This window comes from Chelonia mydas, chromosome 3 (assembly GCF_015237465.2).
Source record: "Chelonia mydas isolate rCheMyd1 chromosome 3, rCheMyd1.pri.v2, whole genome shotgun sequence".
NCBI lineage: Eukaryota > Metazoa > Chordata > Testudines > Cheloniidae > Chelonia > Chelonia mydas.
Window position 1 is genome coordinate 86,470,010 of NC_057851.1, and position 23,267 is coordinate 86,493,276.

The following is a 23,267-nucleotide window of genomic DNA, read 5'->3' on the forward strand; positions in this document are numbered from 1 at the left end:
ATTGTCCTAGCATTACTATTTTATATTTTTTTATTTTATGCTCTTTTTTTTCTTTTGAAACAGACTTGCAGACTGAAACCCTACATTTATTAGTCACAGGAAAAGTGCAGCACGAGCAGTGATGATCCAAATTGCTGTATACCATCTCACCAATACCTTGGCCCCATTCATAAGGCGTGAGACCACCTCACCCAGCAGTCCAAGAAAAATAACAGGGCGGGAAGTTTTAAATGGCCTGGGAAAATAATTACTTCAGCATAAATATTAGCAGTTAGGATCTGAATGGCATGGAGTCACATTGCTGATGTAAAGAGCTTCAAATTCATGTGAGATGGTGCTAAATTTGATCTTAAAATTATGGGCAAATGGTTGTGATAGGCAGGATCATAGCGACTGCTAGGTTTTGGTTCTACCGTGTGTTGTATAATGAGGGTCTTGGGAGGCTGAGTGGCATGGCCAGGAATTTTGATCATAAGATGTTATGCTAAGTTTCAAAAGTGTATCTTCCTGGGAAGTCAGTGTTATGTCCCACTACACAAACAACCCACATAATGTTTCTCCTTCCTAAACACCAAATGTGTAACCGGGACCTCCAAAGTTTGCAGCAAAGATCCAAAACAAGGACTGTGCAGCCAGGGGGCTATTAGGGTTCCTGTCTGTCAAGCTCCTTTGATGCTTGGGATGTCAAGAGGCTGAGGAATGATCTATGGAAATGGAAACAGTGCTTCTGCAGGGGTGAGAGCGTAGGAACATGTCTTCATAGGAACCATCCTCTCCTCAAAATCTGAGAATCCCCCCTCCAGATTTCTCCCTTATTCCTCCACTCTGCAGATCTCTTCTTCCTTCATCCCACCCCACTTGACCTGCTTCTCCCCGGTCCTTTTGTGGTGCAAGGGAGTTGGGAGATGGGTCTCCCATTACATAACACCACAGCAGCTGGAGCTTCAGAGGAAAGCACTGGCTTGAGCAATCCTAGGGTCAGATGTTTTGCTGAGTTGGTTGATTGCAGCTCTGGCACAGCTGCTGTGTCTGCTCTGCTCAGCTGCCTGAGCCCTGGTCTACACTAGGACTTTAGGTCGAATTTAGCAGTGTTAAATCAATGTAAACCTGCACCTGTCCACACGATGAAGCCCTTTATTTCGACTTAAAGGGCTCTTAAAATCGATTTCCTTACTCCACCCCTGACAAGTGGATTAGCGCTTAAATCGGCCTTGCCAGGTCGAATTTGGGGTACTGTGGACACAATTCGACAGTATTGGCCTCCGGGAGCTATCCCAGAGTGCTCCATTGTGACTGCTCTGGACAGTACTCTCAACTCAGATGCACGATTGTCTGCCGTTGCTTTGACGCAGGGAGGGGCGACTGACGACATGGCTTACAGGGTTGGCTTACAGGGAGCTAAATCAACAAAGGGGGTGGCTTTACATCAAGGCTTTACATTTCAGGCAGGACTTCACGGAGGGTTCCAATAAGAAATGGTGCACCTAAGTTATTGTTCTTATTGGAACAAGGAGGTTAGTCTGGCCTCTGATTGATACATGGCTAGATTTACCTCGCTGCACCTTCTCTGTGAGTGACTGCAGTGTGAACTAGAGGAATGAGTCCCCTAGACGGGGGCGGGGGGGGGGGGGGGGTTTGCAAATGAGTACAAAACAAATCTGGTCTATTTCTTGTTTTGATCCACTCCATCTATCTTTTACATCTTTGGCTGGCAGCAGACAGTGCAGAAGGACTGCATGCCATCCACATCTCATGGCTGCTCGGCAGAAGATGGTACAATAGGACTGCTAGCCATCCTCATCTCTTGCCTGCCCGGCAGAAGATGATGCAATAGGATTGCTAGCAATCCATATCACCTGCCTGCTCACCATAAGATGGTTCAATAGGACTGACTGAAGGACTAAAGAGAATGACTTGATCAAGTCACTCCAAATTTAGTCCCTGTGCCCATGTCTGCCCAGGCGCTCCTGATCGACCTCACACAGGCGACCAGGAGCACCTCGGACATGACGATGACGGCTACCAGTCCTATTGCACCGTCTGCTGCCACAAGGCAATGGGCTGCTGCTGCTGTGTAGCAATGCAGTACCGCGTCTGCCAGCACCCAGGAGACATACGGTGACAGTGAGCTGAGCGGGCTCCATGCTTGCCGTGGTATGGCGTCTGCACAGGTAACTCAGGAAAAAAGGCGTGAAACGATTGTCTGCCCTTGCTTTCATGGTGGATGGGAGGGAAGGGGGGCCTGACGATATGTACCCAGAATCACCCGTGACAATGTTTTAGCCCCATCAGGCATTGGGATCTCAACCCAGAATTCCAATGGGCAGCAGAGACTGCGGGAACTGTGGGATAGCTACCCACAGTGCAACGCTCCGGAAGTCGACTCTAGCCTCGGTACTGTGGAAGCACTCCGCCAAGTTAATGCACTTAATGCACTTAGAGCATTTTCTGTGGGGACACACACACTCGAATATATAAAACCGATTTCTAAAAAACCGACTTCTATAAATTCGACCTAATTTCGTAGTGTAGACATACCCTGAGCCACCTGGAGGCTACGATGGTAACTGAGCAGTAAAAGTAGTTGAGGGCTTATTCCATTTATTGCTCCAGCCATAAACAAGGGTTGCTCGGCTTCCTCCATCAGAGGCTCCTGTCTGCCCTTTTAATGGGAGGGGATGAGGAGACAAGAGCAGAGGGCAGAGAACACAATACAGAAACTCTCTGACTCAGTCTGAGCAGAGAAGCAGAAATTTGCGACAAACCCAGCAGGCTATGTAGAATTCAGAGCACTTGCGGTACAGTAACCATACTGTTAAGCAGTTGTTGGATATGAAACCAGATTGTAACATGCTAAGAACAACCCCGGGCCAAACTACAGGTCCAATTCTGTAAAAATATTACTGCTGTGCACACAGCTCACTACTGTGAGTAGTAATAAGGCAATCACAACTAGTCCTAGTAGAAGACATCGAACGTGTTAATAAGTAGGGTGACCAGAAACACCCAGTCGAAAAGGAATCCTGGTGGGTCCGGTCAGCATTGCTGACTGTGCCATTGACTGTCGGGTTGGTAGCACCACTCAGCGCGGCTAAGGCAGGCTCCCTGCTAGCCTCTGCACTGTGCTGCTCCCGGGAAGCAGCTGGCATGTCCCCCCTCTGGCTCTCATGGGTAGGGGCAGCCAGGGGGCTCCACACGCTGCTCCCACCCCAAGCACCGCCCCCAATCAGGATCTGAATTCTAACCATTTTTTGTTTGTTTTTGTTTTTTTAATTAAAAATGTATGTTAGGGCCATCTACAATACATATAAGGATCTGTGAACTCCTATGTCGAAACCAAGCTTGGTAAAGCTTTGGCACACTTCTGAGACATAGTAGAGATCCAGCCTCCACTGCAAGCCACCTGAACTTCAATCATATCAATTATAACTGGGTCCCCCAACCCAGTTATATATTTAGTGTGGGCCTCTGTTATGCTGAGAGTTACTGGTGACTGCATCGATCACAAACTGCTTTGAGTCTGAGTGTAAACACACCCTTCATTTATCATAACTGTCAGATGAGTTAACCAGGACCTAAGACAAAAGAAGGTTGTGGACGCGCCCAGGAGTTTGGGCTGAATGGGTGGAGGGGTTTTACTAAGTATTGTGTGTGAGACGGGTGGGTGAAAAAGCAGAACACACAGACTGATGCAGAGGCAACAAAGCAAGAAAGCCAAGCAGTGTCCTGTGAGCATAAGGCATAACCCTGGAAAAGCTGGAGAGAGACCTTTTGGGTCTGGTTTTGCTGAAGAGGCTTGGAGCTGTAAGCTAAAAAATTGCTCCTTTTGTTATTGATTCCTTCTGAATTCAGAGTCACAGGACAGTGTACATCCTTTGCAAATACACAAAACTGCATCAAAGAAATACTTGGCTATCACCAATTTCTCCTCTCAGCTGGAATATTACCAGGGCCCTGAACTTTGACTGGCCTGCCAGACTCTCTGGGCCAAAAGGGGCAACACCTCAGTTTAGATCTCTGCATGATCTAAAGCATATTGTGAGGGTGGTTATGATACAGTTTGGCTCCATCTAGCTATAGGCTAGATCAAAGTATTCTATAACTAGAGTTGGTCAAAAATGCAAAAAATATTTCATGATGTTTTTGTTTCTGTTTTATTCCCTTTTTCCTTAACATTTGGATTTTTGACAGAAACCTTCCTAAAAACATCCAATTTTGGGAGGGGAAATTGCAGACTCCTCTACTTATTGGTCACAACCAAATTGATCAGCCGTTGTGAGACTCAGGCATTTTTGGGAAAGTATATGTAAGCTTTAAAGAAGCAATGATGGCTGCGGGGGGAAAATAACAACAGCAGTGTGGGTTTCGTGTGTTATCTACCTGCTGTTTCCTGTCATTTCAAAAATACAGAGAAAATGCTCAGTGGGTATTTTCAGATGTTTTGTCCTACATTGCCCCATCTTTGCCACACCAGGAGAAAATGAAACCTTTCTGTTTGTTTGTGTGGGTTGTGGGAAGTAGAGACCTCACATCCTCTTCCTTTTGTACACATAACCAAGTGAGGTTTCATCCTCCTCAAAGGCAAGGGCTCTAGGCAGAGTCCAGCAGCAGGGGCAGGAGATGGAGAAGTTTCGCACCTTGTTTGATTTCTTCCTCAGGCACCAGAAGGTGCTCCGTTACAGCGCCTTGTCCCTGCTGACTGCAGGCAGCGAGCGTCTCTTCTCAGCCGTGGCATTCCAGTGCCCCTGCAACTCCTGGAACCTGCTCTACGGCTCTGTCTTCCTGCTGGTGCCTGCCCTGATCCTCTTCCTTCTTGGCTACCTGCTGAACGCCAGGACCTGGCGGCTGTTCACCAGCCGCTGTGCCCCAGGCAGGCGTTGCAGCTGCATCCATAGGAAGCACTGCCGGCGCTATGTCAGTGTGTTCTGGCTGGTGACGGTGAGCGCTGCTGTGGCCCCGTTCACCTGGATCGCCGTGGCCCTGCTTGGGGCCAACTTCTATGAGTGCGCAGCAAGTGGGAGCAGCCTGTTGCAGAGGCACCTGTGCCAAGGCAGAGGGACCCAGTGCCATGAGCAGGTGGCCAAAATGCCCTGCGGTGGGAATCTCTCCCAAGAGGCAAAGATATCTGTGAGCTTTCGTGCTCAGTCCCAGGTATGGCCTCTTCCGTCCCTTGATTTATCCTATAGGCTTTAGCCCCAGGGAGGTGCATTGGATGCGGAGTGATTTCTGGAGAGATGGAGGGGCAGCATAAGTAGTTCAGTTAAACCTAGGTGCTGTCCCTACAGGTGCCACCTTAGCTTACTTGTGCTGATGTGATGGCCTAGGGATGCAGCCTCAAGACCATAATATGAAAAAGAAATTCTTGCACGTATATAATTAGCAAAATATTCTAAACCGGCTAAAAGAAAGGTAATATATTGTTAGTTGCATCTCCCACTGCAGTCTATATTGCTCTCTAACATTTTGGCCTGCTGTATATCTGAGGAGATTGCTTCATAACGATGTTCATGCCTTTTCCTTTGAGGCAAGTTAAGAATAAGCCTGCACGGGCAGGGAACTTGACTGGATATCACATAAATGGGCTTTCCCATCCGTAGATTTTCTACCCGTTTCAAAAGAGTTGTATTGTGAATTTCTCTGCTCTTTTTCCATTTCCTTGCCTCTCTTTATATCATGAATGATTCTAAGTTCAGTTCCCATACATATGAGGAAGCTGGTGTTTATTTAAAATCTTTAATAACAGCGGAGTATTAGCATGTGAAAAAGGTTGCATTGAGAGTCTGACTGTGGGTCCCCAAGTTTGAAATCACTGTCAACTTCACACCCAGGAATAAGGTTTAATTGTTGTTTCCCTGAAAACAAGGTAGCTATAGATTGTGGAGAGCTGAAAAGGAAGAATATGTTTGTTTCCCTCCCCTTTCTTTGTAAAAAAGAGTCCTAAAAAGTTTTGGGACTTTTTTGTTTGTTCTTGTTTTAATTTCTCCTGTTTTCTTCCATTAGAAATCCAGGTCTGATCATCTCCTCTTTTCACTATCAGACTATAAGACTTTGACTTCACTGAGAAAAAAGGGTGTATCCTTAACTGGAGTTTTCTAACTGGAGGTAAAATCCAAGTGAAGATGTGGCATTTTGTAGTTTTCTTGTGAGTAAGCAGTTCAAGTTAATTACTCAGCTGCCCCAGAGGCAACTTGTGTGAAAACTACAGACTGCCTTGTCTTCACTGGGATTTAACCTTGAATGAACTAACTCAAGTTAAGAACACACCTTTTTTCCCTAGTGAAGATGTGGCCTGTGGTTGACTAGAGAAATAGAAGTTTTGTGAAATCAGGGAAACCATGTAATTGAAGTCTGATTAGTTGAGATGGGAAGAGATTTTTATTCACTTAGTTTAACATTCTTTGTTTTTTATCAGCACCCGTTTAACTCAAACATGTCAGAGAAAAGAGTTGGAAAAATTGGTCAAAGAGTTAGCACACTGTTCCTTCAAGTAACAGGCTGGGATGGGAAAGGTCCCAACCCATATTTGTGAATCATGCAAAAAACCTGGCAAAACCAGGGGAGATAAGATAGGCTGTTCCTGATATTTCTAAGGTAAAGAAAAAAATAGGAAAAAGGTTAGACTCTTATTATTTATTATTATTTTAAATTGGGTCTTTATACATAACTAAAAAGCAAAAAGGGATACAAACCCATTTTTTCTTTGATGGTCAACTTTAAATATTATAAAAATACCTTGGCTTTTTTACTTGTAAGACTCAATCTGTGGGAGGTCTTATATGAAAGTGGACACTATTCACTTTTCCCCTAGTCAGCATTTCCAGCCATTTCCAACAGAATGTTGGATAGAAACCTGAACCTACCCACAGTCAGGATGGATTATTCTCTTCCAACCCCAAAATCTCAACCCAGGCCCTTGAAGTTTAGCACACTTTGCTGGGATTGTTCACATACATGGGGTACCCACTCTCCACAGACACCACAGTATGATGGGCTTTTCAAGCAGTGACCGCTTATTGATCTCCTGTCTAAAACAATGTTAAATTACATATTGTTAGCCAGGAACTTTTGATGCTCCTAATCATCTGCAAACTTCATTAATCCATCTGTATGTTCTCCCAGGTGCTAGGATGGATACTGATAGCAAGCATCGTGATTCTAGTACTGGCTGTCACATGCATCAACCACTGTCATTCTCCAGTCAGTTTTCTTCAGCTGAAGTTCTGGAAAATCTACTTGGAAAAGGAACGGGAGGTTTTTGAGAAGAAGGCCAAGGAGCATGCAACCAAGCTGGCAGAAAGGAACCTGAAGTGCTTCTTTGAGTCCACTAAGCCAGAACCATTTCAGACTCCCAGCAACAAAGACTGGCAGCAGATCTCATCCTTGTATGCTTTCAATACTAAAGGACAGTATTACAGCATGATACACAAATATATTAGTGGAAACAGAGACACCAGCATCAAATCTACTAAAGAGGATGTGTTTTCTCCTGCTCTAGGATTTGTGGATGGCACTGATTTTAATGAAATGGGGACAATGTAATGAAATAAAGAAATTCTATTTTTGTAGCATGGACAGTTACATAATTATGGCCATATAAAAAGGGTCTCGTTCTATGCACTGATCTCTTATTGACATCAATGAGAGCTATGTGCAAAGTCTTCAGGAGAAGATGGCCCATAAAGTTTGCAGCATTATTTTTAATGAATTTTGTTACTTTTACTTAAGTGCCTTTAGTAAAATACATATTTCTGGATGGCAGTTTTACAATATTTTTGCCCCCTTAACTCTTTCAAGTTACGATGTTAAATAGCTTAAATGCCAACACCAAAAAGAAGTATATGTGCTGTTTTGAAATGCTATAAAGCACCTGCTAGAAATATACATTAGCTAACCTGTCAGCTCAGAACGTTTGGCAATTAGAGTTGCAAAACCAGACTTTTACTCTTGGCGTTGCTTGCCCATCAAAAACAATAATACTGTATATTTTTTTAATTTAAGAAGTAGCTTTCTAGGCTTTGAGCCATAAGCAAGTTCCCCACAAGCGTGCAGAGAAAGAGGGAATGTTGCGTGTATCTTTGTATCATTGAGCTGATGCATTCTGATGAATCACTGTTGAGAAGCTTGCTGTTAGCACTGAAACAGAGGATGTGAAGCAACAGTCAAAAAAGCTCACGGAATGTTAGGAGCCATTAGGAAAGCAATAGATCAGGGGTCGGCAACCTTTCAGAAGTGGTGTGCCAAGTCTTCATTTATTCACTCTAATTTAAGGTTCCGCGTGCCAGTAATACATTTTAATGTTTTTAGAAGGTCTCTCTCTATAAGTCTGTGTTATGTAACTAAACTACTGTTGTATGTAAAGTAAACAAGGTTTTTAAAATGTTTAAGAAGCTTCGTTTAACATTAAATTAAAATGCAGATCTTATCAGTTTAGTGCTGTGGTTCTTAACCTAGGGTGCACGCGAGATGCCCTTTCTGGGGGTGCGAGACATAGGAGATTTTTTTAGAAGGGAAATCATCGAAGACACAAATTAAGCAGAGGCACATAAGTACAACTACTTTGTTTCATCAAACTTATGTATTTATTAACATTATACATTTTTTAACGATTACTGTAATATACAAACAAAGTTTTTAAGTTTTCAAATTTTTAAGCTAATTGTCGTGTAATTTTCGATAAGGGCTGAGAGAACATATTTTGAGAACTCCAGACCATCAGCAGGCTGAGCGGGGCCAGGTGTAGTGTGTTAAATTGCTCCCCAGAGGAATGTACTACTTATGGTGTACTACTTATGGCTGCCAGTCCTGATGCCCTGAGTGGCATGGTAAGGGGATGTGAAACAGGGGTGGTTGGATAGGTGTGGGAGTCCCGGGGGGCCAGTCAGGGGTGTGGATAGGGGTTGGGGCAGCCAGGGGACTGGGAGCAGGTGGGCTTGGATCGGGGGGTGGAGTCCCGGGGGGTGGCAGAGAGGGGTGGAGGGTCCCAGGAGGAGGCGGTCAGGAGACAAGGAGCAGGGAGGGGCTGGATGGGTGGAGGGTTCTGAGGGGGGCAGTCAGGTGCAGGGGGTCCTGGGAGGGGGTGGTCAGGGGACAAGGAGCAGGGTGTGGGGGTTGGATGGGTCAGGGATTATGAGGGGGGCACTCAGGGGGCAGAAAGTGGGCTGGCTGTTTGGGGAGGCACAGCCTTCCCTACCCCGGTTTAGTGTATTAAATTTCTCCCCGTAGGAACGTGCTACTTACGGCTGCCAGTCCTGGTGCTCCTCAAGTATCACATTCCTATGGGGAGAAATTTAATACACTACACCGGCGGACAGAACCCCAGGCCGGCAGCGGGCTGAGCGGGGGCGGCAGCCGGGACCCCGCCTGGCAGCAGCGTGCCAGTAAAAATCGGCTCGCATGCCGTCTTTGGCATGCGTGCCGCAGGTTGCCGACCCCTGCAATAGATAATAAGACTGAAACTATCGTAATGCTACTGTATAAATCTGTGGTATGCCCACACCTTAAATACTGCATGCAGTTCTCATCGCCCCATCTCAGAAAAGATACATTAGAATTGGAGAAGGTACAGAAAAGGGCAAGAAAACAGATTAAGGGTATGGAACAGCTTCCATATGAGGAAAGATTAAAAAGACTGAGATTTTTCAGTTTAGAAAAGAGACTATTGAGGATGGATATGACAGAGGTCTATAAAATCATGTCTGGCATGGAGAGAGTGAATAAGAAAGTGTTATTTACCCCTTCACATAACACAAAAATCATGGGTCACCCAATGAAATTAATTGGCAGCAGGTTTTAAAGAAATATAAGGAAGTACTTCTTCACACAACGCACAGTCAACCTGTGGAATTTATTGCCATGGAATGTTGTGAAGGCCAAAACTATAATGGGATTCAAAAAAGAATTAGATAAGTTTGCGGAGGATAGGGCCATCAGTGGCTTTTACTGAAGACAGTCAGGGTGTCCCTAGCCTCTGTTTGCCAGAAGCTGGGAATGGACAACAGGGGATGGACCACTTGATGATTACCTGTTCTGTTCATTCCCTTTGAAAGCCCTGGCATTGGCCACTGTCGGAAGACTGGATACTGGGCTAGATGGACCATTAGTTTGACCTAGTATGGCCGTTCTTATAGGAGACCAAAGAAAGGCAGGAAAATACTGAGCATGAATCTGAAGATATAGCCTAGTTTATTAATGAAGTGACATGAAAATGCCTCTTAAAGGGTAACTTCAAGCAAGCTGTGGACTAACCTGTGTCTGTGTCTGTCTTTAGTCTGTGAGCTAGCTCGGAAAGGGTCATCCCTTCAAATAATATGTAGTGCCAAGTATGTTGTAAACATTCAGTAAGTAATAACAATAAACGATGGCCCAGAGTTTGGTTGGCTGGACTGCAAAATACGAGTATTACTATTTGTGTATGAGCAGAACTGTGTCATAATAATGAAACTAAAAACTTCCTTTGTGGTAACTTCAGTTTGCTTTTACCGTAGTCTGAGTTGGTCAGAGATTGCAACATAATCTACTAAATTGCTCCACTGCTAGTCTCATGCTGCCCAAAGGTCACTAAGGTCTGAATGCACAAAATGAGTTAGGTGCCTGAGTCCATTTTAGGCACCTAAGCCCCAGTTTTGGGATGACTGTGATGCACAAAACTCCCACTGAACCCTGTAGAGGCCTAAACTCACTTGATACCTAAGTTTTTGCAATAAAAGTTCCGTGGGCACCTATGTTTCTGCCCCTGAGTATGCACACTGCTGCCTGCCTCTGGGCACCTGGATGTCTATCTCCCGCCTGAACCCTCTAACCCCCAGACCAATTCACAAACTGGGAAGATAGGCATTAGTCCACCTATATCATCCTGGGTGGGGACCAATCCAGTAGGCAGCCTCTGAGCAAACCAACTGGATCAGGCCCCTCGGATGAGTTCACACAGAACAGCAGGGGGGAAGAGTTAAAGTGTCATTTTGACCAGAGAGAGAGAGAGAGCACATGCATGAGAATGACTCTGTAGCCTGGTGGTTAGAGTGCTCAGGTGGCAGACGGGGCAGGATCCAGTGCCCCCGCTCCAGCGACTCTTTAATTAGAATGCAACAGCTTCAATGGGAGAGACCGAGGGAGCTCCACATCAGACTATCCCATAGCCCAGTGGCGAGAGCACTCACTGTGAGGTAACAGACCCCTGTTCAAATCCCTTCTACCCCTCAGGTGGAGGGGGGACTTGAACTGAGGGTCTCCCACACCTCAGACATGTATATTAACTACGGAGTCCTCCTCCTTCCCCCTACTCCAGGCTTCTTACAAGCAGCATAGGTGCCTAATGCCAGGAGAGCGTTTGCCGCTGAGAATCCCAAACAGAGATAGGCACCACCCTGCAGGCCAGACTCAGGCGCCTATCTCTAAGATGGGGCCAGGCTTATTGCATCCTTCTCTCCTTGGCATCTTCCATTGACTAGCTTGGGCAGCTCCCCTTCTAGCAGGCTGCCTTTTGTGGATGGCAGTCGAAGGCACCTCTCTCTCCCCATTCACTGTCTAGGAGCTTAGGCACCTAACTTAGGTTTTGCAGTGATTTTCTAAACATCTAACTCGTTTTGTGTATTTAGGCCTAAGCCAGCAACACACCTGAAATCAACACTCAGGAAAATATACTTCCAGTGGTGACAATCCAATATTTTTGCTTATTATACAGTCTGGGTAAAGTTTTTTTAATGCTAAGAATGTATTAATATTCCTAGCATAGGCACACAGTAATAATAAAGGGATTAAAAATATGCAGTCACTATAACTACATAATAATGGCTGACTAGGAGGGCATTTTCTAGCAATTAATAAGCAGCTTTGGAACTGAGGGGTAGAAGGTGATGTTCAGGATCCTTAAAGTTCAGTTCTACTCTGAAAAGTTACATTGTAAAAATGGTCCTTAGCTCATTAGAAAAAAACCCGAGTGCATATTGAGGGTCAGGTCTGCTTACTTGTGTGACAGAAAAGATTTCGCTGCTCTTTACTCCTGTTAGCTTTGGGAATCCGGTCCTGCCTAATCAATAACAGAATTGGTACTCAAGTTCCTCCAAAACTGCATTTCTGGTGACTGTGCATGAGCCAGAAAAACCCAGTTTGACTTTGAGATCCCAGGTTTAGTTTACTAGGTTGCCTCTCCATCTTCCACCCCCTCCATTTTTTTTTATCTGTAAACTGGGCAAATTTAACATGGAAACCATTAAGACACAATAAATATTGAACTCCATAGAACTTCTTTTTCAGTTAGTTTAAAAACAAGCCAGAAAAGAAGAGCCTAGTATAACTGCCTGGAGATGCCTGACCTGGAAGACTATATTCTTATTGTAAACAGTAAAACTATAAAAATATAAATAAAGAGAACTCAAAATAGTGATTTTGTGTGTTGAGAAATCAAAAATGCATGTTCCCTTGGATTCAGTACTCTGCTTAATGCTTTGGTCTTTCCAGCAGGTAAAGAGCAGCACAGTCACAAGACAGTGTATTCTCATTATTCCTTTAGTTTGTGATGCCCAGTAAATGTCATTCAGTTACAAATGTCCTACCTTTATCTTTCACGTATAAGAGTTCATTTGCTCATTGACTACTCACAAGAGTAATTCTATTATAGATGGTTGCACCCTGGAAGAGGGTGAAATCCTGGTCCCACTGAAGTCAGTGGCAAAATGCACATTGACTTAAATGGGGCCAGATTTTACCTAAGAAGTATATAATAGAATCACTCATAGACTCATTGACTTTAAGGTCAGAAGAGACCAGCATGGTCACCAAGTCTGACCTCCTGCACATTGCAGGCCACAGAACCTCACCCACCCACTCCTGTAATAGACCCCTAACCTCTGGTTGAGTAACTTAACTCCTCAAATCATGGTTTAAAGACTTCAAATTACAGAGAATCTAGTTTAAACCTGCAAGTAACCTGTGCCCCATGCTGTAGAGGAAGGCAGAAAATCCACAGGATCTCTGCCAATCTGACCTGAAGGAAAACTCCTTCCCAACCCCACATATGGTGATCAGTTAGACCCAGAGTATGTGGGCAAGACCCACTAGCCAGACACCTGGGAGAGAATTCTCTGTAGTAACTCAGAGCCCTCCTTGTCTAGCATCCAATCATCATCTGTTAGAGATATTTGCTGCTAGCAGTCACTAATCAGTGACATGCCATTGTAGGCAGTCTCATCATACCATCCCCTCCATAAACTTATCAAGCTCAGTCTTGAAGCCAGTTAGGTTGTTTGCCCCCACGGCTCCTCTTGGAAGGCTGTTCCAGAACTTCACTCCTCTAATGGTCATCTAATTTCAAGCCTAAATTTGTTGACGGCAGTTTATATCCATTTGTTCTTCTGTCCACATTGGTACTTAACTTAAATAACTCCTCTCCTTCCCTGGTATTTATCCCTCTGATGTAGTTATAGAGAGTAATCACATATCTCCCCTCAGCCTTCTTTTAGCTAGGCTAAACAAGCCAAGCTCTTGGAGTTTCCTATCATAAGGTAGCTTTTCCATGCTTAGGATCATACTAGTAGCTCTTCTTGGTACCTGATTCAGTTTGAGTTCGTCTTTCTTAAACATGGCAGACGAGAATTGCACACAGTATTCCAGACGAGTGCCTTGTATAATGGTACTAACACTTCCTTCTTTCTACTGGAAATACCTTGCCTGACTCATCCTAGGACTGCATTAGCCTTTTTCATAGCCGCATCACATTGGCAGCTCATAGTCATCCTGTGATCAGCCAATACACCCAGGTCTTTCTCCTCCTCTGCCACTTCCAACTGAGACGTCCCCAGCTTATAGTAAAAATTCTTGTTGTTTGTCCCTAAATGCATGACCTTGCACTTTGCATTATTAAATTTCATCCCATTTCTATTACACCAGTTTAAAAAGTCATCCAGATCTTCTTGTATCATATTCCAGTTCTCCTCCTTATTGGCAATACCACCCAACTGTATGTCATACGCAAGTTTTCTTAGCATACTCCCACTTTTTGTGCCAAGGTTAGTAATAAAAATGTTAAATAAGATTGGTCCCAAGAAAAATACCTGAGGAAAGCCACCAGTAACCTCTCTCCAGCCTGACAGTTCACCTTTCAGTATGGCCCCTTTAACCAATTCCTTATCCACCTTTCAATTCTCATATTAAATCTTCACCCTCTCCAATTTAACTAATAATTTCCCATGTGGAAATGTATCAAATGCCTTACTGAAATCCAGATACATTAGATCTACTTTGTCTACAAAATGAGTTGTCTTCTCAAAGAAGGAGAGCAGGCTGGTCTAGCATGATCTACCTTTTGTAAAACCATGTTGTATTTTAGCCCAATTACCATTAACCTCTATGTCCTTTACTTTCTCTTTCAAAATTTGTTCCAAGGCCTTGCATACAACTGAGGTCAAACTAACAGGGCTGTGGTTTCCTGGATCACTCTTTTTCCCTTTCTTAAAAATGGGAACTATATTAGCAATTAGCAATTCTCCAGTCATAGGGTAGGACCCCTGAGTTTACAGGATTAATTAAAAATCCTTGCTATTGGGTTTGTAATTTCATGCACCAGTTCCTTTAATATTCTTGGATGAAGATTATCCAGGGGCCCCCAATTTAGTCCCATTAAGCTGTTTGAGTTTGACTTCCACCTTGGATGTGGTAACTTCTACCTTCACATCCTCATTGCTATTAGGCACCCTGCCACTCCCCCACAGCACTTCATTAGCCTCATTAAAAATGCAGGCAAAGTTTTGTTTAGGTGTTGAGCCATGCCTAGATTTTCTTTAATCTCCACCCTATCCACAGTGCTTAGTGGTCCCACTAAACACACAACACCCACAAAAACTCACTCACCACCTCTAAGGACTAGGGGCTTGTCTCCTCTCTTCTCCTCCAACAGAACTCCCACTCTTACTCCCCTGTTTACAGATTTGTTTGCTGGCACCTGTAGAAACTGAACATATCAAAGAATATGTTGTGCTATATTTCACATCCCAGTAACTAACTGCAGTAAAAACATTAATTCAGTTTACCTTGAAAACATTCAACTGCGTATTGGTGCTTTTATCATTGCATCCGGTACACACTGACAGCTCAGAATCTTAGTACTCAGCATATGACAGAATGAAACACCTGTTTCCCACTATGAACACCTCAGAGGGGACCTGGTGCTCTCATTTGTAATGGCAATATACATGAGCTGAGGTTTTGTAAAGCACTGTACCACAAATAACTTGGAACTTACCAGCAGAAGAGAAAAGCCTGTTTCTCACACAGAACTGTGACTCTGACGGATGCATCAGCTAAAAAAACCCACACAGCTGTATTTTAAGGTCACAGTAATTGCAGGCTGGAAAACTCTTCTAGGTTATTGAGTCTATCCTCAAACCAGTAAAAGGTATATCTCCACCCACACTGTTGGCATTTGGTTTATAAAATGCAGGAGGGGGGCTATGGAATAACAGAGTAAAGAAAACAACTGTTATCTGTTAGCTCAGAATGAAAAACTACAGAAAGTACTTAATGACAAACCATTTTATCCCTAGTATTACTTCCATAGTGTTCTTTCAAGACAGGATAATTTCTCCCTAGTATTATTTTAAAACAAAATAATTTATTTTATTCAGAATCACAGATAGTTAGAATAAATAGCATCCATTTAGTTAGCTTCACAAGGTATTTTATTATAGAATTGTTTGTATTTGTAATACAGTACTATACCACTACAGTTTACACTACGGTACCAGCCCTATGGATTTTTTTTTCAAGTTTAGACTGAAGAAGGATTGGTGTTACCCTAGGAATTTTCATGCCTTGTTTTGTTTGTTTGATTGATTAACCGTGATGATAATGAGAATCATTTGTCAAACTGCATGAATATTTTTCATGCTTCGTAATGGAATGATACCATTTTAATCCTCAACAAAATACTTAAGACCAGATCCCCAGGTGACTTCAATGAAGGCTTTGGCCTTTAGTTATCAATGATATTTGCATATTATGCCCCTTATTTTTCTCGTGACTGTTGAGCCACACATCTTTCAGCTGCTTTTTCTCCTCCACAAGGGTGAGAAAGGTTTCTTTAGAGAGGAATGCTGTAAACCTCCTCAAGAACCATACTTGTCTAGTTTAAAAATATCTATCTATCTATCTATCTATCTATCTATTATCAGAATAACTTCAAATGTTCAAATTAAAACAAAACCCAAAACAAAAGAGCTGACAGAGATGATTTTTTAAAAAAAAATCAGATCATATCCAGAAAAGTCTCTGTGAAAAATATTTATCAGATGTTAATTTGTTATGGAGTATTCCGCTTTAAAATGTCATTAAATTATTTGAAATACCATTTAAATCCTAATGTATTAGGTTTGAAAATATATATTAACATTACATATATGTACAGAAAATATTTAATACTCTGACCGCTTTACCGTCTCCATTATTTATCTCGTGCAGCTCTTTTAATGAAGCTGTAATAGTCTCTTAATCTGTATTTATTATTTTATTTTATTTATTAATTAAAGCATTAGCATATAAAATTATGTGAACAACAGGTTACTGTAAGGCTATAATTCAATGGGGAGGTTCTAATGATCTTAATGACTAGAGGAAATTTGGAGTGACTTGGTACAGCAATAGCACTGAATCACTACAAATCACTAGGATATGTTCAGCCAGCTAGCTCCCTTGATGATCTGGACAATCCTGACTCTATAAATTTGAATGTAGATGGTGCCCTCGGTAATACAACCACTTTCATAGACACATACTTTTCTTATAACTGCTCTGGATGGACAAAGAGAAGGGGAAGCAATTCATTATTAAAACAAATGGAAATAGATAATATTGAGTAACCCAGTGGTTATTTTTCCTGCCTTGATTGAGAACCAGTCACATGGCATCAAAGAACATATGCTATTGCCATCAAACTGCCTTGCAGAGGACAGTAGCATGTATATAAAAGGGAACTGATGTCCATTGTGGATACAGGGAATATCAGTTGCTGGCTGAGAAACATTTGTGGAATTTGAGGCTCCAACCTCCAGAGGAACATTGCAAGGAAGAGGAAGCACTGGCAGCTCATGGGGCAGAGCCTAGCTGAGAAAAGCCTTCCAGCTCCCTCAATATCTTTCCAGCTGTGGAGGAGAAGGAGAGGACAGTGGGGGTAGGAAGTCGGGGGAGCTGGTAGGTCTGAGGCAGCAGGGCCTTTTAGAACTGGGAGCATACAAAGAACATGGGCTGAAGATAAGTAATTTCATACATCAGCAGGATAAATCATATCATGCTTTTTCTCATAAATGCAGGAATGTATTCCTGTGCATCACATACTGAACAAACCTCTGGCTGAGTACCAACGTGAGTACCAACATGTCCCTAAATGTTGATGGAAACTGGTTTATCATTAAGGCATGTTCAGTCACCACTTGTGTTTGACACTGGTATGTAGTTTCACAGACTAATCTGCCCTTTTAAGCATTTAATAAGGTGCAGATATTTCAGTGATGAGATGCAGTGATTTTCCTCTGCGTTTCTGAGGAATGGAGTGGTTAGAACAGACAATTACAGTAAGTTGTCTTGTCTTACCTAGATTCTCATTTTAATACTCAAGTTGTAAGATTGTTGGGGCAAGAACTGCCTTTTGGTTATATGTGTATATAGGGACTCACACAATCACAGACTGGGGCTTCCAAAATATATTGCAACACAAATAATAATAAATAAGAATCAAAACTCAGGTTCCCTACTGGGTCTTGTCAGTGACCTGGGTAGGTCATTTAATTCCTTTGTCTCCATTGTTAAAGTAGGACAGTTTTCCCCATCATTATAACTGGAGGAATTAACTGTATCTATCTCACATAACTATATCGATCCCATGCGGTTGATAAAGATTATTAATGATTGCTTATAAAGTGAAATCCTTGGATGAAAGGCAATATGTAAGCACAAAGTATCATTATTTATGCATGCAGAGAGACTAAATGTTCAGACATTTCTGTGTGTTGGCGTGAGGAACTTTGTTCCCTGTGGTGTAAAATGAGACATACCAACAATGGAGAGAGCCAGCCTGCAGAAGGGGAGTGCTCTGGACATCAGCTCACTTGATTCTTCACTTCAAAAACAGAAATGTTGTTGTGATGCTGTCTAACAGGTTGCCAGCTCAGACCAAGGCAGTAGGCTAATTCACTTGCATGCTAAGAGAAATCAAAGGAGTGTCAAAAGGCATTGTAATGTGATCAGGCCAATTCACTTGTGTGTTAATATAATTCAAAGGAAATGTGATGGTATTGTCTTCATTTATCTATATCCTGTTGGATTTTATTACATTATATATATATTCCTGTACTTAATTAGCCCTAGATCAAAGGATGTATTAGTGTTTAGATAAGAATTTACTTAATGTGTAAAACTGCGTGAAAACTAACGAAAGATTGTTTCCGGCTATTACGTCATTCAGGAAAACTAATGAAAGATTGTCTGGATGGCTGTAACTAAATGCATTGTGCATGTCTCTGTAATTGAATTTTCCTACAACCAGGATTGAAGCCTTAGAACTGTAAATGAGAAGCATGTTAACTTCCAAGCATGGGTCGTTGCCTTCAGCAATGGGAAATCTACAGACCCTTGGTATGATGGGAACACATGACAGACTGCTTTCTGGGGAAGACAGCTGTAAGAATGAACTCTGGGAGTGATTCTGAGCTGTTTGGACACTTTCAGGGGGTGTTCCAGGTACAAGACAGAGATCCCCATAGCTGTTAGCCCTGACAGACTTATGGAAAACCAGCAGATTACTACACCTCTGCTAATCATTTGGATTTACAAACTCTGAGTCACCTATAATGTATTTCATCTGCTTTAACCTCTCAATAATTCTCATTTCTTAGCTAATAAATCTTTAGTTAGTTTACTAGAGAAATTGGCTACAACATTGTCTTTGGTGAGAGGTCAGGATTATCCGCTGACCTGGAGTAAGTGACTGGCCCTTTGGTGATTCTTTGTTTTAATAACCTTTCATCACTTAGTCCAGTTTGGCTAGCTGGTAAAATGCACTGGAGAGCCTAAGTAGGACTCTTTGTGCCTCCATGGTAAGACTGCTATAGTGATCCAGGAGGGAACAGTGGTTACTGGCTAGGTGAAATCTAATTATAGAATATACCACCAGTTTGGGTGTTTGCCCTATTGTCTGACAGTCTGACCTGAGATTGGTTCTCTTAGTTGTGAGCTACTCCAGACAGCGTGACAGTTGTAATGAAGACAAGCCCATTCCCCTGGCTTTCGTAGACTGACCCTCAGACAGGGATCTTGCAGAGACAGAGGTAGCATCAGCATCAGCATCCAGCAGCATCAGCATTATGCTTCACTTGAAAGTTATTTCTTATTGTTCGTTAAATGAATAAATTAGCCCCAACCCTGCCTCAGTCACCACTGAAATAGGAGCAAAGAGGAGAAAATGTGCTCCTGGGGATAGCCTTTAGGATAGATACCCTGTAGAGTGGTTTCTGAGCATTGCTCTACTGCACCCTGTAACTTCACTGAGTGTGAGCACAAGCTGCTTTACAACTATGATTTCAAACTCAGCTTCAAGCCCGTGTACGGACAGGACTTTCATGCCTAAAAAAAATCACTTGGATGACTGAGCAAAGTGGAAGTGTCAGGCTGAGCACTGAAGTATCCAGACCTACAAGGCTGTAATAGCTAAAACTCTAGGGATTAAAGTAGACAGTTGATAATAACAGTAGTAATAATCCTGTCACATGTCTGTTGGGGAGGTCAAAGTCATGTCACCCAAAAATTCTCCATTCTGTCATATCATAGGATGTGTCTTACGTGTGATAAAATGTCAGTACCACTTGTGTTTGTGTGTTAGATGAACAAGCCAAAATTCTGTAACGGTCATACATTCAGAATCAGTGTGAGAGTGGCAGGGAGGGTGTGATGGGGTGTTCACCCCACACCCAGTGCTGAAGGGATTAAGAGAGGCCAATTAGCCATAGGCTGCACCTGCTGAGGAGCTAAGGGGCAATGATAGTATTGCGAATGAAGCTCACCTGGGCAGGAACAGACAAGGGGACTTCTATAAAGCCTAGGAGCTGAGGATAGAGGGGGTGGCAGTGAGGTGAGCCTGCCGTCACACTCTCTGGTACAAGGTGGAGACTAGAAGCCTGAAAAAAGGCAATGTAAGAAGCAGTCCAAGGAAGGTGCAGCAAAGTTTAAGAAAGTATAGACCTGAACTGCTGGTTTGAGGGTCCCTGGACTGGAACCCAGAGTAGAAGTTGGCTCTAGGTTCCCCTACCAGCCACTGAAGGAGCGGCACAGTCAGTGCATGGATATGGAGTCTGCCTGAGACTTTGTGGAAAGAGATTCTGATGAGACCCTGGTAGCTGAGGATGATTGTGACTTGGCCAGAGGGCTAAGCCATGAAGGAGAGACGCTGCGGCTCCTGACTAGTGACACTGTGAGACACTGCAGAGCAAGTGACTGAGGCAATGGGCTGATTGGGGTGTGGACAGTGGCGAGTTAACTCCCCAGATGACCTATCAGAAGGGGCAGTGAGTGGTGAGTAGCAGACTCCATTGCAGAGGGGGTCATTTCAACTACCAAGTTTTCTATTAATTATTATTATTTCATAGCTATTTTAAATGAGAAAAAAATTCTATGACTAATATAACTTCTCAGTAGACACTAAGGCACACATTGCTCAGTGTGATCCAAAGGAAATAGCCAGAACTAGTGGACAACTATAAATTGCACAGGACAAAATTGAGCCTGAGGCAGGATTGGCCTACTTGCCCACTGTCAAACGAAGGGCCTGCTGTATGTGTGCCCTTTGAAGAAAAGATGTATTGATGATGATGAATGACTGTTCACGTCATCTGAGCTGCTCCAAACCAGAGAGACTTGCTTTTTTCCTTAATGAAAAGCTCCACCCAAACAAGTGCTAGAAATAGCACTTGTCCCAGCGATGATGCCTCACTTTTCTCCTGTTTCGTGGGGTTCATCAGTTCAAACATGGGTATCTCCCAAACAGTTTTCAAATTCCTCAGTAGCCAAAAGAAAGCAATTGGTTACAGTTTGATGGGACTGCTAACAGTGGGAAGTGAGCATTTATTTTCTCTTTCTGCTTTTAAGTGTCCTTGCAGCAACAAAAATTACACCTATGGGCTGGTGTATCTCTTTGTCCCAGCCTTGATACTACTGTTTGTTGGGTTTGCACTGAATGGCAGTACCTGGCAGCTCTTCACAGGCTGTTGTGTGAACCCCAGGAAACTATTTCCCAAAGGGAAGAGCTGCCATTTCTTTTATGCCTTTGGCCAGATCACCTTAAAGGCTTTCGTAGCCCCTGTGATGTGGCTTTCTGTGGGTTTGCTCAATGGGACTTTTTATGAATGTGCCATGAGTGGCTCAAAAAATCTGAAGTACCTGGAGATGCTTTGCCACAATAAATCCAACAAGTGCTTGGAAGAGCTTCCCAAAGTAGCATGTGGCCAAACTTCCCTGTCCTCTTGGGAGACTGAGGAGATAATACTAACACTTCAAGCAGAATCGCAGGTAAGATATCATTTTAATTAAATCATGCTTTGTGTTATTCTTTTTGTTTATCATGAGACCTTAAAATCAAGTGTCCAGCGAGTTTAACTATAATTTTAAAAAATTTCAAATACATATTTCAGTGCAATGCAAGCAGGATTCAGACTGCGTTTTGTGGGACTGTGTGAGAAGTGAAATATCCAGTGCCTCAGGCAGATTTCTATAAGCGGCATAGCACACCAAGGTGTGGAAGGGTTTGGCAGCTCAGAAGGGCTTGATAGGATGTTTGTCAACAGAGGGAGGTGGGAGAATTTTAGCAATGTGGCTAGATAATTCAGGTTGTTTGACGTTTCTGAGAAGAGGGATGAGCAAAAGGTTTAATCAAAGTAAAGGCAGGGTTTCAAAGATTGGGAGCGGAAAAGCTCCTTCCGTTCATCTTGAAGGGTTTTGGGACAGTGGTTGGTCATTTTGTAGGGGAGTTCATCATACAACAAGGCTCCTCCAAAGTGTACAGCCCTCAGGATTTGAGCAAGCCTTGGGCTGACCCTGAAGGCAACAGTAGAACAACAATGTTAAACACCAGGAGACAATTCTTTTGGAATAAAGCTTTATTGAGTTTAAAATTAGGAAGAAAAACATATTGGTACCTTGTTAGAGGGCTCATTCCTTTGAATAGACCTCATTTAGACTTTCTCTTTTTTATAGCAAGATATGAAGTACCCCAGCAATTATTTTAAATTTTGTACCTCACTTTCAACCATTTAGTAATGTAGACAGTCAGTTAGTTCATGTGTACATACAATAATCATTTGAAAATATATAATAGTGTGTCATAAACATTCAGTAATATTTCAGACAATAAGATTTATTCCATGTACTCTGGATTTATAATAGTAGGGCCTGATCCAAAGTCCATTAAAGTCAATGGGAGTCTTTCTCTTGACGTCAGTGGGCTGTGGATCAAGTCCATAATCCCTATTTTTAAAGTGCTGAGACTTAATTTTTGGTTAGAGCTGTTCAAAATGTAAAGGTGCAGTATACAGAAAAATAATATTTACATAGCTGTATTGATCATATTATCCTGAAAATGACATCCAATTTAATCTCTGCCTATAGTGACGGTCCTTAGGAATTCTCCTTAGGGACTCTGCTTGTGAATAGAATTGACACTTGGGGAATCACTTTATTTTCAAAATCTTATTGTATTTTATTACCACTTTTCAAGGCTTTTTCTCCTGAGCATTTAAAGAACACAGTCTCAATGCAACAGTAAGAACCAGAATAACACTAGTTATTCTCGATCTAATTTGAGTTTTCAATCAGTTTTTATTGTGAAGCCTTTCTTTTGTGCTTCGATACCAAATTATCCTTTCTTTAACAGGTCGTAGGGTGGTGTGTGATAGTTACTGCTGCTTTTCTGTCTTTGTTGATCACTTGTTATGGTCACTGCCAATCTAAAACCAGCCATCTCCAAAAGAGGTTTTGGAAGATCTACACTGAGAAGGAGAAGGAACAATTTGAAAAATATTTTGAGGACTATGCTACCAAATTGAGCGAACGAAACCTGAAAAGCTTTTTTGAGAACAAGAAACTGGAACCCTTTCCCATGCCAAGTTTCCGGGCCTGGGAAGAAGCTTCTGCTTTGGACTCTTTCAACATTAACCAGCAGATCTTCAGCACACTTCATAAACTAGTGGAAGATAGCATGAAAGAAAATGATTCCAATGAGGTACAAGATACAATGG

The 23,267-nt window shown here is 42.7% G+C and overlaps 1 protein-coding gene across 1 annotated transcript; it reads left to right on the top strand.

Annotated features, from left to right (window-relative positions):
- The first annotated feature begins 4,550 nt into the window (after positions 1 to 4,550).
- Positions 4,551 to 8,544, top strand: CALHM6 (calcium homeostasis modulator family member 6). Its single transcript, XM_007057467.4, has 2 exons — positions 4,551 to 5,151; positions 7,120 to 8,544. Exons 1-2 carry the CDS (start codon positions 4,621 to 4,623, stop codon positions 7,537 to 7,539), a joined length of 951 nt encoding a protein of 316 aa, XP_007057529.2. The 5' UTR covers positions 4,551 to 4,620; the 3' UTR covers positions 7,540 to 8,544.
- Positions 8,545 to 23,267: the final 14,723 nt, after the last annotated feature.